At 39.2% G+C, this 14,295-nt stretch overlaps 1 protein-coding gene across 1 annotated transcript in view; it reads left to right on the top strand.

Moving 5' to 3' along the window:
* The window catches only part of setd1ba (SET domain containing 1B, histone lysine methyltransferase a), a 116,082-nt gene that overhangs the window by 55,263 nt on the left and 46,524 nt on the right, over nucleotides 1-14,295 (top strand). The window contains exon 7 of the mRNA XM_068005800.1: nucleotides 5,182-6,009. Within this exon, the coding sequence (XP_067861901.1) occupies nucleotides 5,182-6,009 (828 nt within the window). The remainder of the gene's footprint in view (nucleotides 1-5,181; nucleotides 6,010-14,295) is intronic.

Below are 14,295 nucleotides of genomic sequence, written 5' to 3'. Positions count from 1 at the left end.
TTTTTTAAATGGTGAGAAACTAGTAAATGTTGATGTTCAGAGAGACTTGGGTGTCCTCATACAAGAAACACAAAAGGATAGCATGCAGGTACAGCAAGCAATTAGGAAAGCAAATGGCATGTTGGCGTTTATTGCAGGGGGGTTGGAGGACAAGAGTAAGAAAGTCTTCCTACAATTGTCCAGGGCTTTGGTGAGACCTCACCTGGAGCACTGCATACAGTTTTAGTCTCCTTTTTCTAAGGAAGGATATGCTCGCCTTAGAGGCGGTGCGACGAAGGTTTACTAGATTAATTCCTGGGGTGAGAGTGTTGTCGTATGAGGAGAGCTTGAGTAGAATGGGCCTGTACTCTCTGGAGTTTAGAAGAATGAGAGATGATCTCATTGAAACATATAAGATTATGAGGGGGCTTGACAGGGTAGATGCTGAGAGGTTGTTTCCCCTGGCTGGAGAGTCTAGAACTAGGGGGCATAATTGCAGGATAAGGGATCGGCCATTTAGGACTGAGATGAGAAGGAATTTCTTCACTCAGAGGTTTTGTGAATCTTTGGAATTCTCTACTGCAGAGGAGTGTGGAAGCTGATTCGTTGAGTATATTCGAGGCTGAGATAGATAGATTTTTGGACTCTAGGGGAATCAAGGGATATGGGGATCGGACAGGAAAGTGGAGTTGAAGTTGAAGATCAGCCATGATCCTATTGAATGGCAGAGCAGGCTCGAGTGGCCGTATGGCCTACTCCTGCTCCTATTTCTTATGTTCTCATAAATTGATTTGTGGTTGAAACTTGTGCCATTACTTTATCTAAAATAAACACTATAAAACATAATTTACTTACCAATTACAGTCACTTTAAGTATTCATATAATGAACAACTCCTGTTTGTCTACAAAACTACAGCTATTTAAAATAATAGTTTATGAAAATCATCCATTTGTTTTTTTTGCAAGGAAAAATATTCAAAAGATTGAATACCAATGACTTATTTCAGTAGACAGATAGCAGTGTGAAGTAACAGATCCTGATAGTTCTACAGTAAGCACCAGGGCTGTTCTGATCCTATGTACTGCTGCGCTTCTGCCCATTTATGAACTCGGCACATGTGCCCCCATAAATTAGAGCAAACTCCATCCCTAGTAAATTCTATCATTATTATAGTATAATCATCCTCATTGGTGATGGAGAAACCTTGAGGTACCTGATCACAGACATCCTCCTATCCCTGCATTAGTGCAACACTGTATGTCTTTGTTTAAATAGTTAGATTTATAACCAAAGCTCACAGCCGTTACACACTGCATACTAGAACAGCAGTTGCTGGAAGTAATTAGATGATCCATGTACAGAATCAGTTGCCTGCTTGGCGGTGATGATGATCTTTATAAATGTGAAAAGCATTGATTGCTAGTTCATCAGTTGGTGTATGGACTGTTCAACACAAGTGACCAGAAGGAGTGGATTTGTTAGATAAGACACAGGTTTTGATTACAGGAAGGGTATAAAACTTGTAGGTTTGTCTGCATGTCACTGGAAAATAATCTGTCAACAGGAAAGTCAGCTGTAATACATTCATAGGTTATCTTGGAGTAAGCCATATCTAGTGTGGTCCTAGAAAAGACTGTATGGGCTGAAATTTACTCCTCTACACCATTTAAAAAAGTATCAACACTTCCATAATCACTCTTAATTAACTCTTTCCTGTAGTAGTTCATTTGAACACTGTCCTTCCTGTTTGGGGATTAGAAATGTTTTTGATTTCTAGGAAAGAGGGTGAAAGTGCAACATGTTGTGAAAACGTAGTAAGGAAATGTGAAGACAATGCTGGCTCCAAGCCACGACAACAGTAGGCAGAAGCCTGGCCAGCGGGTGGTGTTCCAGTGCTGAATTACACACAGCATTGAGAAAAAGGCATGAAAAAGATGTTCTCAAATTATAATGAATTGTGTGACTCAACAGAAATGGCATTTTGCATAATTTGCACAAGGGTACTGTTTAATGTTGAGGATGTTTGAGTTGATGTATATTTTTTGTAAAGAAAATATAAGTATTATGAGTAGTTTGGGAAATTAGATTAAAAGATATGATGGTAGATAAGCAATGGCGAACATTTAAAGAAATAATTCATAATTCTCAAAGAATATATATTCCTTTGAAGAATAAAAATGCCTCGAGAAAAGTGATCCAACTGTAGTCAGAGGGATTTGGGTGTCCTTGTACATGAATTACAGAAAGTTAACATGTGGGTAAAGCAAGCAATAAGAAAGGTGAATGGTATGTTAGCCTTTATTGCAAGTGGGTTGGAGTATAAGAGTAAGGAGGTCTTGCTGAAATTATATAGGGCTCTGGTGAGAGCATACCTAGAGCACTGTGTACCGTTTTGGTCTCCTTACCTAAGGAAGGATATACTTGCCTTAGAGGGGGTGCAACGAAGATTCACTAGATTGATTCCTGGAATGACAGGATTGTCCTGTGAGGAGAGATTGAGTAGAATGGGCTCATATTCTCTGGAATATAGAAGAACGAGAGGTGATCTCATTGAAACGTATAAAATTCTTAGAGGGCTTGACAGGGCAGATGCTGAGAGACTGTTTCCCCCTGGCTGGAGAGTCTAGAATTAGGGGTCATAGTCCCAAGATAAGGGGCCGGCCATTTAGGACCGAGAGGAGGAAAAATTTCTTCACTCAGAGGGTTGTGTATCTTTGGAATTCTCTACCCCAGAGGGCTGTGGATGCTCAGTCGTTGAGTATATTCAAGATTGAGATCGATGGATATTTGGACACTAAGGGAATCAAGGGCTATGGGGATAGGGCGGAAAAGTGGAGTTGAGGTTGACGATCAGCCATGATCTTATTGAATGGCGGAGCGGGCTTGAGGGGCCGTATGGCCTATTCCTGTTCCTATTTTTTATGTTCTTATGTTAGTACAGGACTAGTATAAGGAGTTTTTATAAGACTCTTTACTATTAGGTAGAAGTAACCTTTCTGCATTATAATTGTACTAGTAATGCATGTATAAGAGGGCATCAAGAGTTGCATCAGACTTTTTTTTATTAAACTTTATACTGTACATCAAAATGAGAGGAGCAAATTAATGTAAACTGCCTGTTTGCTATACCAGCGATATCACTAAGAAGGCCTCTTAAGGTATCCCACACATTATGGCTGCCTATTCTGCTGTAATTTGCTTCAATTTAATTTACTTTACTTTCAAATCAGAGAACTTAATAAAACAACACAAACATTACCAAATAAAAACTTAATACAACAGAATCATCTTAAATGGAACTCTGAGATGAACAAATCCCTCACTGTATCCAGTCATTTCTATTCATCATCAAACCGTATAGAATCTTTGGAGAATTAATTGGTACCTGAACAAATGTTCCCATTGAAACCCTCCAAATCTGTACTGTGGGCCATATACAGCCCTTAGCTAGCTGGCCCATGAAGCTCTAATAACTGTTTGTATTTGCATTTATGTCTCTTACTCTGCTGGTTCCCCCTGCTTGAATTTTGCGGGCCTGGAGGTTTGGAAAACTCAGCACTGCTCACTCGTTAAGGATAAATCCTAAATATGAGCCACAAAATCTGTTCGGTTCAGTTCCTTGGGAAAGATGCAAATTAACAGAAATTATCACTTTAAATTTGGTTCCATCGTATGCGCCTAAGTGATCCACAAAGACAAAAAGCTTGGACACCAGTCTTTAAACGTAGCCCCCATTAATAAATTTCTGTTTTGTTAATGGCTTCAATGGAAATAAAAATCAGGAGAGATGTAAAACGGGCTGCCGATTCGCTATCACCTGTTTTACACTATCGCACAAAGTCAAAATCTACCCCATAAAGCCTTAAACCACTGAGGGAACTTTTAAAATTTCACAGTTTGAGAACTTAGTGTTCTAATCACATCCAAGATTAGAACATCACAGTTTCACAGTATATAATTGCGTAAGGTTGTTCTCAATAGAACAGAGAAGGTTAAGGGGAGATTTGATAGAGGTGTTCAAAATCATGATCGGTTTTGAAAGAGTAAATAAGGAGAAACTGTTTCCAGTGGCAGAAGGGTCGGTAACCAGAGGACACGGATTTAAGATGATCGGCAAAAGAGCCAGAGGCAACATGAGGAAACATTTTTTATTCAATGAGTTGTAATGATCTGGAGTGCACTGCCTGAAAGGGTGTTGGAAGCAGATTCAATAGTAACTTTCATAAGGGAATTGGATAAATACTTGAAGGGAAAACATTTACAGGGTTATGGGGAAAGAGCAGGGGAATGGAACTAATTGGATAGCTCTTTTGAAGAGCTGGCACAGGCATGATGACCCGAATGGCCTCCTCCTGTGCTATACCTACAATAGCACTATGATAAGTTAGAGGATGTGAGAAAGGAATATTTTCTATTTGAAAATGTCCACACCTGCCCATGCTTTATTATACAACACGTAAGCTGAATACAGTTTTAAGTTAGTTTGATACCATGCTGTGTACTGTTAATGAATACTCAGTATTGAATGTGATGCTGAATATTGGATGTCTGCTTCAATGCCCATTATTGATTCTGTTTCTTTCAAAGCATTAGAATAATGCAGTACAAGCTCCAAGACAAGTTTCATTACCTGGTTAGCATAAAATGCTTCTTTCTTGGTCTTCAACAAACCTGTTGTATTGGAAGCCAAGATTGTGAGGAGCTATAAGATGTTGACTTTGTGTTTCTTTCTTCTCCCAGTTTGATGTTTATTATAAGGTTCACTTTAACATTAATGCAGCAGTTTCCTGCCAAGTTGTTTCATTGTGGATGTTGCCAAGTTCCTGGAAGTTTCCCGAATAGAAGTATAACATTTCTTTATTAGGCAAGCTGTACTAAACATCACAAAATGTAAACCAACCAGTACTGTGAGATGAAATAAAGACTACCATAAAGTGGAAACATATGAGATGGTCATTTTTACAAGTTTACATAGAAGTTGTAAACATGGTTTATGAATTTGCAGGAATTAGAGATCAAACACACTATAACAGAAAAGGAATTGCTGTTTTCAGTTATAAAATGTTTTTTTATCATGTTCAGTTAAACAAAGGTAATGCCTATTCCTGTACAAGATAAATAACTTGATGATTTAAAAGGTTTAGTGTTTTTTAAAAGTAAAATTATTGAAATTCTTTTAATTTCCTTCTTGTTTCTACAGACCCAGCAATCATCAGGGGAAGACATGGAGATATCAGATGACGAAACAAATACAAGTCCAATAACCAGTGCAGAATGTTCAGAAACTATAGTGGTCAGCTCCTCTGCTTCTGCTGTTATGGCTTCAGCAATACCTATACCACCACCAGGATTCCACCCACTGCCCCCACCACCGCAAACAGGATTTCCATTGCCGCCACCTCTTCCTCCACCTCCCCCACCACCTCCAACCCATCCCACTGTTCCTGTTCCACCCCCTCCACTTCCTGCTCGGCCAGACTTGTGCCCTCCTGGAGTGCCACCTCCACCGCCGCCTCCTCCTCCTCCTCCACCACCACCACCACCCCCTCCTCCCATGCTCCCTCACCTTCATCCATTCCCTCCCAACATGTATCCAATGATGTCCATGGACCTAATGAATTGCATAGGCAACCAGTGGGGGAGCATGCAGATGTCCTTTCAGATGCAGACTCAGATGTTGAGCCGAATGATGCAAGGCCAAGGGCCATCTCCTTACCCACCCTTCATGGCTGGTGGAATGAACGTGCAGTTTGGAAATATGCAACCATACCGCCCATATCTGATGGATTCAAGTCTTGCTCATGGTCAGCAATGGACTCCGTTGCCAAAGTTTGATCCCACCGTCCCACCACCTGGATATGAACTCAAAAAAGAGGATCCTCACAAAGCCACCATTGATGGAGTCCTGCTGGTGGTTATGAAGGAACTTAAGAGCATAATGAAGCGAGACTTGAACCGTAAAATGGTTGAGATGGTGGCATTTAGGACTTTTGATGAATGGTGGGAGAGGAAAGAACGCAAAGCAAAGGTAAAGTACTTGTTTTACATGAACGTTTTAGCATTGAGATCTCTTCTGTATTTTGGAGGTAATGATTTTTTTTATTGCAATTTATTTTAATGTTCATTCTATCATTGCCCTTTATTTTAATTCATCACATTTTTGGCACTCGTACACTGCTCAAAAGAATATACAAGTTAATTATCCCACTAGAGGATACACGAGTACACTGAGATCTTTCTCCCTCTTTTTGCTCCCCTTCACAGGGCATGTTTAATGTGGGAATTGTAGGCACAGAGTTATCTTCTAACATGCTACTACCTCAGCATGTTGCATAACTGGCCAGTAAACCATTCTTTAAATAGTTAGATACCCCTATTGAAAACTTATCTGTGCAAAGACTTGCATATAAAGGTTTATGTTGCGAGTTGATCAGTAAAGATTTTGGATCTCAGACTTGCCGATTGGGGTTATTTTAACTCTGCCATTAATCCATTTATTTTAAGCAGCTTAACACCAATGTTAAAATAATGAATGGAAACCCAGGCTTGGATTTCTTATTGGGTGATTGTGATCATTTGGTTTGGAATCGTGCTCTCTGTGCTGTAAAGCAAGGATATTTATATCTCAAAAATAGTTGGCTACAGCTTTTTTTAACTAAGAATTAAATTGTTTCATAATAAAAGTTTGTCCCTTCTCTGTAACAGACCAGCACTGGCTAACAGAGAAAAAATCAACACCAACACAGGGTTAGACTAAATCAAACTAATTGCTCAACATGAATAGATGCATATTTAACCAAAGAACTGTGTCATTTTAGGACTGTTTTAATGTTTTTTAATACTCAGTCAGTTGTTTCTTAGGTCTTCGCCAACCAGCTCAATCTTAATTCTTCACAGGTTTTTAACAACATTTTATTACTTGAATTTGATGATTCCCAGGTGTTCTGTTTGACAGCCAATGTACAAAAGTTATGAAACCCTTGTTAATAGTTTGGCTACTGTGTGAGGTATACTTATCAACTGAAGAAACTTGGACGAGGGTAACTCCCAATAACCAAACAGGAAACTACCAGTTGGAGCTTTGGTAAATTCCTTGCTGCTTCAAGATATTTGTTTGCTGAATTTTTGCTGCTTGTATCACAGTTCTGTTCTCAGAGCTGAATGACTGCCTCTTGCAAACCTTGTTAAATTCTATTTGAATATTATTAGGAAACATAATATAACTTATAGTACATATGGCACCATAGTTTAGGTATTTGACTCCAAATTAAATACTTATGAATTCAAGTTCTGGGCTACTAGTCTTCTCTTCATTGGTTGAGTTTAGTTCATAGTCATGGGGTGCCATACAGATGTGAGGTATTCAATCACCACCCATTAGGAAAACTGATATTGTCTGGTATACATTGATAATTAACCAGTGGTGGCACTGTGATGTGACACATTGATATACTACTGCACTGTGTCACACAATGGTAAGATGTGGGGTCAATTCTGATTTTCGCTTGCCAGGTACAACTTAGAAGCACAGTGCTTGATTGAGAATGGGGAACCTAAAGAGAGAAGAAAAAAATTAGCATGGGGGGATGCAAAAGAGAAATGATTGGGGCAAGTGATTTCATGCAGTGTGACATCCTGAGACAGATTCTGTGAATTTCTATACTTGTCTTGTGTACCATGATGTGCTTCCCAAATACTGCAATTTTGCATAGAACAGGATGGAGGCAGTGAAAATTCTATTTTCCAAGCAGTAACAAATCACTTACCTTAGGAATGATCTAGCATCGTCAGAAATTAACCAACTAATCACCTACGGCAAAATGGGGTTTCAGACAGTAATTGTATTGCTTTAATTCCAAAAATATAGCCAGTTTCCACTTAAGCTAGTTACCATACCCGTGCTTATAAATTACAATAATCATTTTGCTAGTGGAGACGTGAGAGATTGATAAAGGTTGCTAACCTAAAGTGTTGTCTAATTTGCGTAATTCATGTTCTTTGCAGTGCTTGGCAACAACTGCTTGCATTTATATAGCACCTTTTAATGAAAAAAATTTCCCAAGGCACTATACAGAATGGAGAGGAAATGATAAAATAATGTAGATGAAAGGGATAAAAGAATGAACACTGAGCTACTGTGGGATGCCCCCCTTTTCTGGATTCCCACACCAGAGGAAATAGTTTCTCTGTATCTACCCTATTGAATCCTTTTATCATTTTAAACACCTCTATTGGATCATCCCTTGATCTTCTACACTCAGGGCAATACAAGCCAAGTTTATGCAACATATCCTCATAATTTAATCCTTTAAGCTCCGGTATGACAGAAGATGTCATTCATTACTTTAGCCAGGATGGTTTTGGTGCTGTATACAAGGCAAAAGCTGGACCGAAGGGCTTCGGACAGGGAGGTGTAGGCAAGATGGAAATGGAGCTGACCGTGACATGTTTCAAGACCTTGGAGAGGAAATGGAGGTTAGAGATGGGATAGGACAGATGGGTCAAAGGTGAGGATGGAGGTGATGACAGTGGTTTTGAAAGGGAAAAGGAGCCATTAACAATGTTGGCATGGATGGGGGTCAGGAGGCGTAGTTGATTGGTCAGGGATTGAGGGAGTAGGAATTGTGTCTCATAGAAGACATGAAGTTGGAGAGGACAGATTGCAGGGCGATGGGACAATCAAAGGTAGAATGGGTAGGCCCCTGTGGGGACGTTAGGAACAGGGAAGGTAAGAGATGAAGGGGAGGTAGCGGCAGAGACAGCTGCATGAATGGCCTCAATCCTAGAGATGAAGAAATTCATGAGCTCTTCATACTTTGCATTGTAGATAAAGGTGGAGGAAAGCGGTCTGAAGAGGCAGTAGTTCATGGAGAAAGGGAGACTTTGGGTGGTCCTTGCCTTCCAGAATGGCAGCTAAATGGTACAATTTTAAAGGGGTTGCAGGAACAGGGAAACCTGGGGGTTCACATACACAAATCTTTGAAGGTGGCAGGAAAAATTGATAAGGCTGTTTTTAAAAAAAAAAGCATACAGGATTCTGGGCTTTATAAATAGAGGCATAGAATCCCAAAGTAAGAAAGTCATGCTAAACCTTTATAAATCACTGGTTAGGCCTCAGCTGGAATATTGTGTCTAATTCTGGGCACCACACTTCAGGAAGAATGTAAAGGCCTTCGAGAGAGTGCAGAGGAGATTTACTAGAATGGTACCAGGGATGAGGGACTTCAGTTATGTGGAGAGACTAGAGAAGCTGGGGTTGCTCTCCTTATTGGAGAGAAGGTTAAGGGGAGATTTAATAGAGGTGCTCAAAATTATGAGGAGTTTGGATAGAGAAGAAAGGGAGAAACTGTCTTCACTGGCAGAAGGGTCAGTAACCAGAGGACAAATTTAAAGGATTTCAAATAATTGGCAAAAGAACCAGGGGGGAAAATGAGGAGAATTTTTTTACGCAGTGAGTTGTTATGATCTGGAATACTCTGCCTGATAGGGTGATGGAAGCAGATTCAGTAGTAACTTTCAAAAGGGAATTGGATATATATTGAAAAGGCAAAATTTTCAGGGCTATGGGGAAAGAGATGGGGAGTGGAAATAATTGGATAGCTTTGAAAGATCTGGCACAGGCACAATGCACCGAATGGCCTCCTTCTGTGATGCTATGATCCTCAAATAATAAGAGGATTTGGCTAAGGAAAGCAAGGCACGGTCGATGCAGACAAACCAAATCTGGTGATGAATCATTGGACCAATTATGCAACACGTTTCAAGTTTGCGGCCCTCTGAATTAATGGAGCGAAAATGGGGTCTGTGCCAAGGGAATGCACTAATTAACATGCAGAAATATTCAGTATATTTAATATAGTCAGACCTCCGTTTTAAAAACTCTGGGACGAGTAAATTAACTCTCATCAGTAAATTATCTTATGGCTTGAATGCATAGTGGTTTCGGGGGGGAAAGCTGCTTGGATCAATAGATTTGTAATTACATTTTGTAGTAAATTGCTAATTAGTAAAGGAAGCAAGTTATTTTAATGGTTTAAGTTGTTTCTTTTTAGATCGTGGTTGGTGGAGAAAAAGTATAAATATACTTGCATCAAGCTGAGCTGTTTGTAATTGGTGATAAATACAACTTTGCTAAATTTCTGCATGGGCAATTATAATTTAAAGGAAATGCTGTAGTGGTATATAGTCAGAGCTGGTTTATCCAAATTGATTTTCGTTCTGTTTGCAAATCAATGCATCAATCAGACATTCCTAAAAATAGTACCCTCAATTCAGTAGAATTGTGCCTCCCTGAAACTCCAGAGCTTTTAAATTGGGAGCTTTTAACCAGTTTTGAATGGGGGAGTTTTTAATCAGTTTAATGTGCTCCGCTTCTTAATTCGCCAATGTGCTGCTCAGTCGATTTTAGTCCTGGTGAGTGGAGCACGCGTTGTTGACTGTATAGTAAGCAGCTGGTGTTACATTCAATATTATGCTCTGCTGACTGGCACTTCAAACAGTTGAGCAAGACCAGATTACTAATTGGCTCTGAGAAAAGTGATTGACCAGGTTATAGCTGTACAGCATCTTTATTTATCTTGCTTTAATGTCTGCTGTGTTGTCATATATTAGACTGGTGCTTCAGGTATAGAATTGCCAGACTTCTTGAATAATTTTCTTTACTGAAATCATCTATAACATTTTCTAACCAAATCCTGTTCAAGCAATTTTTACGTTTTTGCTCCTGTTTGTCAGCCATTTTTAACACTGATTCGTGCAGGAAGGAATGCCTTTTCAGTCTAGTCAAATTCTCAACGCTTTTAATAATCCATCAGTGGCTGTTGATTGAGAAATCTAGGTGCTTGTGTATCTTAAATGTTGTTGCCATGGCTTATGTTGTAAGGAGATGGAAATTTCATATTCTGCTGAAAGTTTTATCTCATCTGTCTATCTTAACTGTGATGTGGAGATGCCGGTGATGGACTGGGGTTAACAATTGTAAACAATTTTACAACACCAAGTTATAGTCCAACGATTTTATTTTTAATCCCACAAGCTTTCGGGGGCTTTCCCCTTCCTCAGGCGGTGTGGACTTCCACACCGCCTGAGGAAGGGGAAAGCCCCCGAAAGCTTGTGGGATTAAAAATAAAATCGTTGGACTATAACTTGGTGTTGTAAAATTGTTTACATATCTTAACTGTAGTTTATCTCACAGTCCTAATAATCAGCTGTTGTCGTATCCTGAGTTACATTATTTGAAAGTACTCTAGCTATATGTGATTAACAAAAGTTAACCTTCTTTCATCTCCACAAATGGTCAGTGACGGTGCCAGGTATTCAGCAACTTACGGAAAGTTGGTCATCTTGCATACTTCCTCAAAGCTGACTCGAGCATTATTGGCACAGACCTGTCACTTATGTAGTCTCTCAGTTGGGACAATGTCGTGCGGTGTTAAGAGACCAAATAAACTTTGGCAACAAAACAATTTTAAATAGTGCACAATAAATTCAAAACATAACTTGAATTTATTAGATAAAGAGGATTTGTGTTGTATAGTAAAAGGTAATTTCCGTACAAGCAGCAAGGTTGCTGTATTAGCAGTGTTGGATTTGTTGCTAGGATATCTGTGCTTGAAATTCAGTCATAAATCCTAGTTCTCTCCAATCCCCCACTCCCGGGGGTGTGGTTTTTGCTAGAGGCCAAGAATTGCCAGTCTCCACTGAGTCATCAGTGGGAGAGAGGAAAAACAGGCTGCCCTGGCCTCGTCATGCAGTATAACATTTAAACTTTCTCCCTGGAGGGTGGGGAGGGGGTAGATACAGAAGTGTCCTTGAAAGTCTTCTTGGAACTGCTGTTTTCCCTCCACCATCCCGTGACTAAAGAGAAGGGAATAAATTGGAATAAAAAGTTGAATGTATTCATGGTGCAAAAAATAACTGTATTTTGGATATGTCACTACTGTAATCTTTACTATTTTATCTAATACTCCAAATTAGGAGTCTCAATCATTACAGCATTTTCTGAATATCTACATTAGACCAAAGCATTTATGAAGCCCAGGAACTTCTGCTCCCAGATCATTTATTCTGACCACTGGTACTTAGAAATAAATAAAAATTAATGCACTTTGTACTTACTGCTTTTCCCCAAATTTTTTCCAATATTTTTGGAGAAAATCTTTAGATTAAAAATACTCCTTCAGGGTATATTCTCCTTTTAAAGATTGGATTCTGAAGTCTGATCTCTTTAGATTTCTGGCACTAATGTTTATTTTAGAAAATATCTTGGGATTTTAAAAGTTAAATAATTGGTGCAATATATTTTAATTGCATTTAATATAGGTGTGAACAATGATTCCAGTTAAATAAAAATCTGACCGATATGACCCAGAATGAATATAAACCATAATCTCCCACATACTGATTTCAGCTGTTGTATTCAAATGAATTTTCAAGTTAAGAGTCTTACCATGGAATAGGAGAATGTCTGCACCGTGGATATTTTCAATGTTTCTTTTTTCTTCTATACATATATTTAAAACCCTTGTACTGAGATGTTATCATGATTCACATGAGAGTTTTCACTGTTTCTTCTTAACTTGTGTCAGCAGCCTGTAGTTTTCTTTTGAGGTGTACTTGTTTGGCAAACTGCCACATACACAACACACACCATCAGTTGCCAGTCTGTAAATCCCATCCTTATTTTGAAGATAAAAGAATCTGACTTACTTTTGGCCTGCCTTGTTCAGAACTTGATAGTCAACATTTTTAAAATAAAATTAAATCCAAGTGTGTAATGGGAATAAATATTGAGCTCCATTTCCAGGCTACAAAGTAAATCTTTGCCCTCATATTTACAGAAATGATCCAAAGTTATGAATAAAACCCTTTTACTTTGGCTTTGAGCAATCTGAAATCTACTATTCAGTAATTGCCATAAGTCTGTATTGCAATCAGTATTTGTATATTGCCTAATATTTAAAGTGGCGTTATGCATTGGCTTGTAATCCTTATTTGAGTGCTGCCAGAAGTTCCCTAAAAAGGACATGTGATGATATAATTAGCACTTCAGAACGCATTGGATGCTGCTGTATTCACCAGTTCCCTAGCAACTTCTCGTATCACAAAGCTGTTTCTCAAAAACTTCCTATTTTGGCTGCTTATGTGTTGTTTGCAATGCATTTGACGTTGTTAGGGTGTGCAGTGCCTTTATGCACAATATATATTTTTTGTGTTTATAACAACGTTTAACTTGTATTTATAAAGTTCATTTAAGGTAGAAAAACATCCCAAAGCATTTCACGGAGGGGTTGGTTATGTTACTGGACGAGTAATCCAAAGGCTTAGACTAATGAACTAGAGAACGTGAGTTCAAATTCCACCATGAATTCAGTTTTAAAAATCTGGAAATAAAAAGCTGGTGTCAATAAAAGTGACCATGAAGCTGTCAGATTGTCGTTAAAAACCCAACTAGTTCACTAATGTTCTTACCCAGCCTGGCCTATATGTACCACACCAAAGAACTGCCCTCTGAAGTGGCCTAGCAAGCCACTTAGTTGTATCAAACCGCAAACGGTTCAAGGAGGCGGCCCACTGCCACATTCTCAGGACAACTAGAGATGGGCAATAAATGCCGGCCTTGCCAGTGATGCCCACATTCCAAGAACAAATTTTCAAAAAAGGATGTCAAGCCAAAGAAGGATATATTAGAAAGAGTGACCAAAGGTTTGGTCAATGAGGTGGGTTTTAAGAAGGGTCTTAAAGGAGGAGGGAGAGGTGGAGAGGCAGAGGAGTTCAGAGAGCGAATTCCAGAGCACAGGGCCTAAGTGGTTGAAAGCATGGCCACAAAAAGCGGAGCAAGGTGGGGCCGGGGCAAACATATATATCACTCAACTGCAGTACAGTTTATATAAGTATGTATTGTGTAGTTTTTTTTAAAAATCAGAAAATACCAAATTTACGCATCTGTATCGTAGTCTACTTTCTCATGTTAAGTTTGCTTTTTGAGTCAACTCCAGTTTGCCAGGTCTGTGTGCAGCCAGTTCTCAGCCAGAGGTATGCACCTTCAAAGAGAACTATCTAGTGCATTGTCCCTCTGTATACCGTATGTTAGCTGGGTGACTGAGAGGAACTGCTGCTAGAAGTTATGGAGACTTCTAAAACCCCATTCACCCTATGACCTGCTGTTCTCAGCTGGAGCAGGGAAGTCAATAGTTACAGTGGAGGATGGGTCAAAAAAAAACCTCACAAGTACCAAAAAAACAGTGGATCAGGATTAGATTTGCAGTTGTAGCGGTCTAAGAGTGATAACTAGTATTTTTAGAGATATCCTACT

Source organism: Heptranchias perlo, chromosome 25 (genome assembly GCF_035084215.1).
Source record: "Heptranchias perlo isolate sHepPer1 chromosome 25, sHepPer1.hap1, whole genome shotgun sequence".
NCBI classification, from domain to species: Eukaryota; Metazoa; Chordata; class Chondrichthyes; order Hexanchiformes; family Hexanchidae; genus Heptranchias; species Heptranchias perlo.
This window is presented reverse-complemented; position numbering and strand designations above follow the sequence as displayed.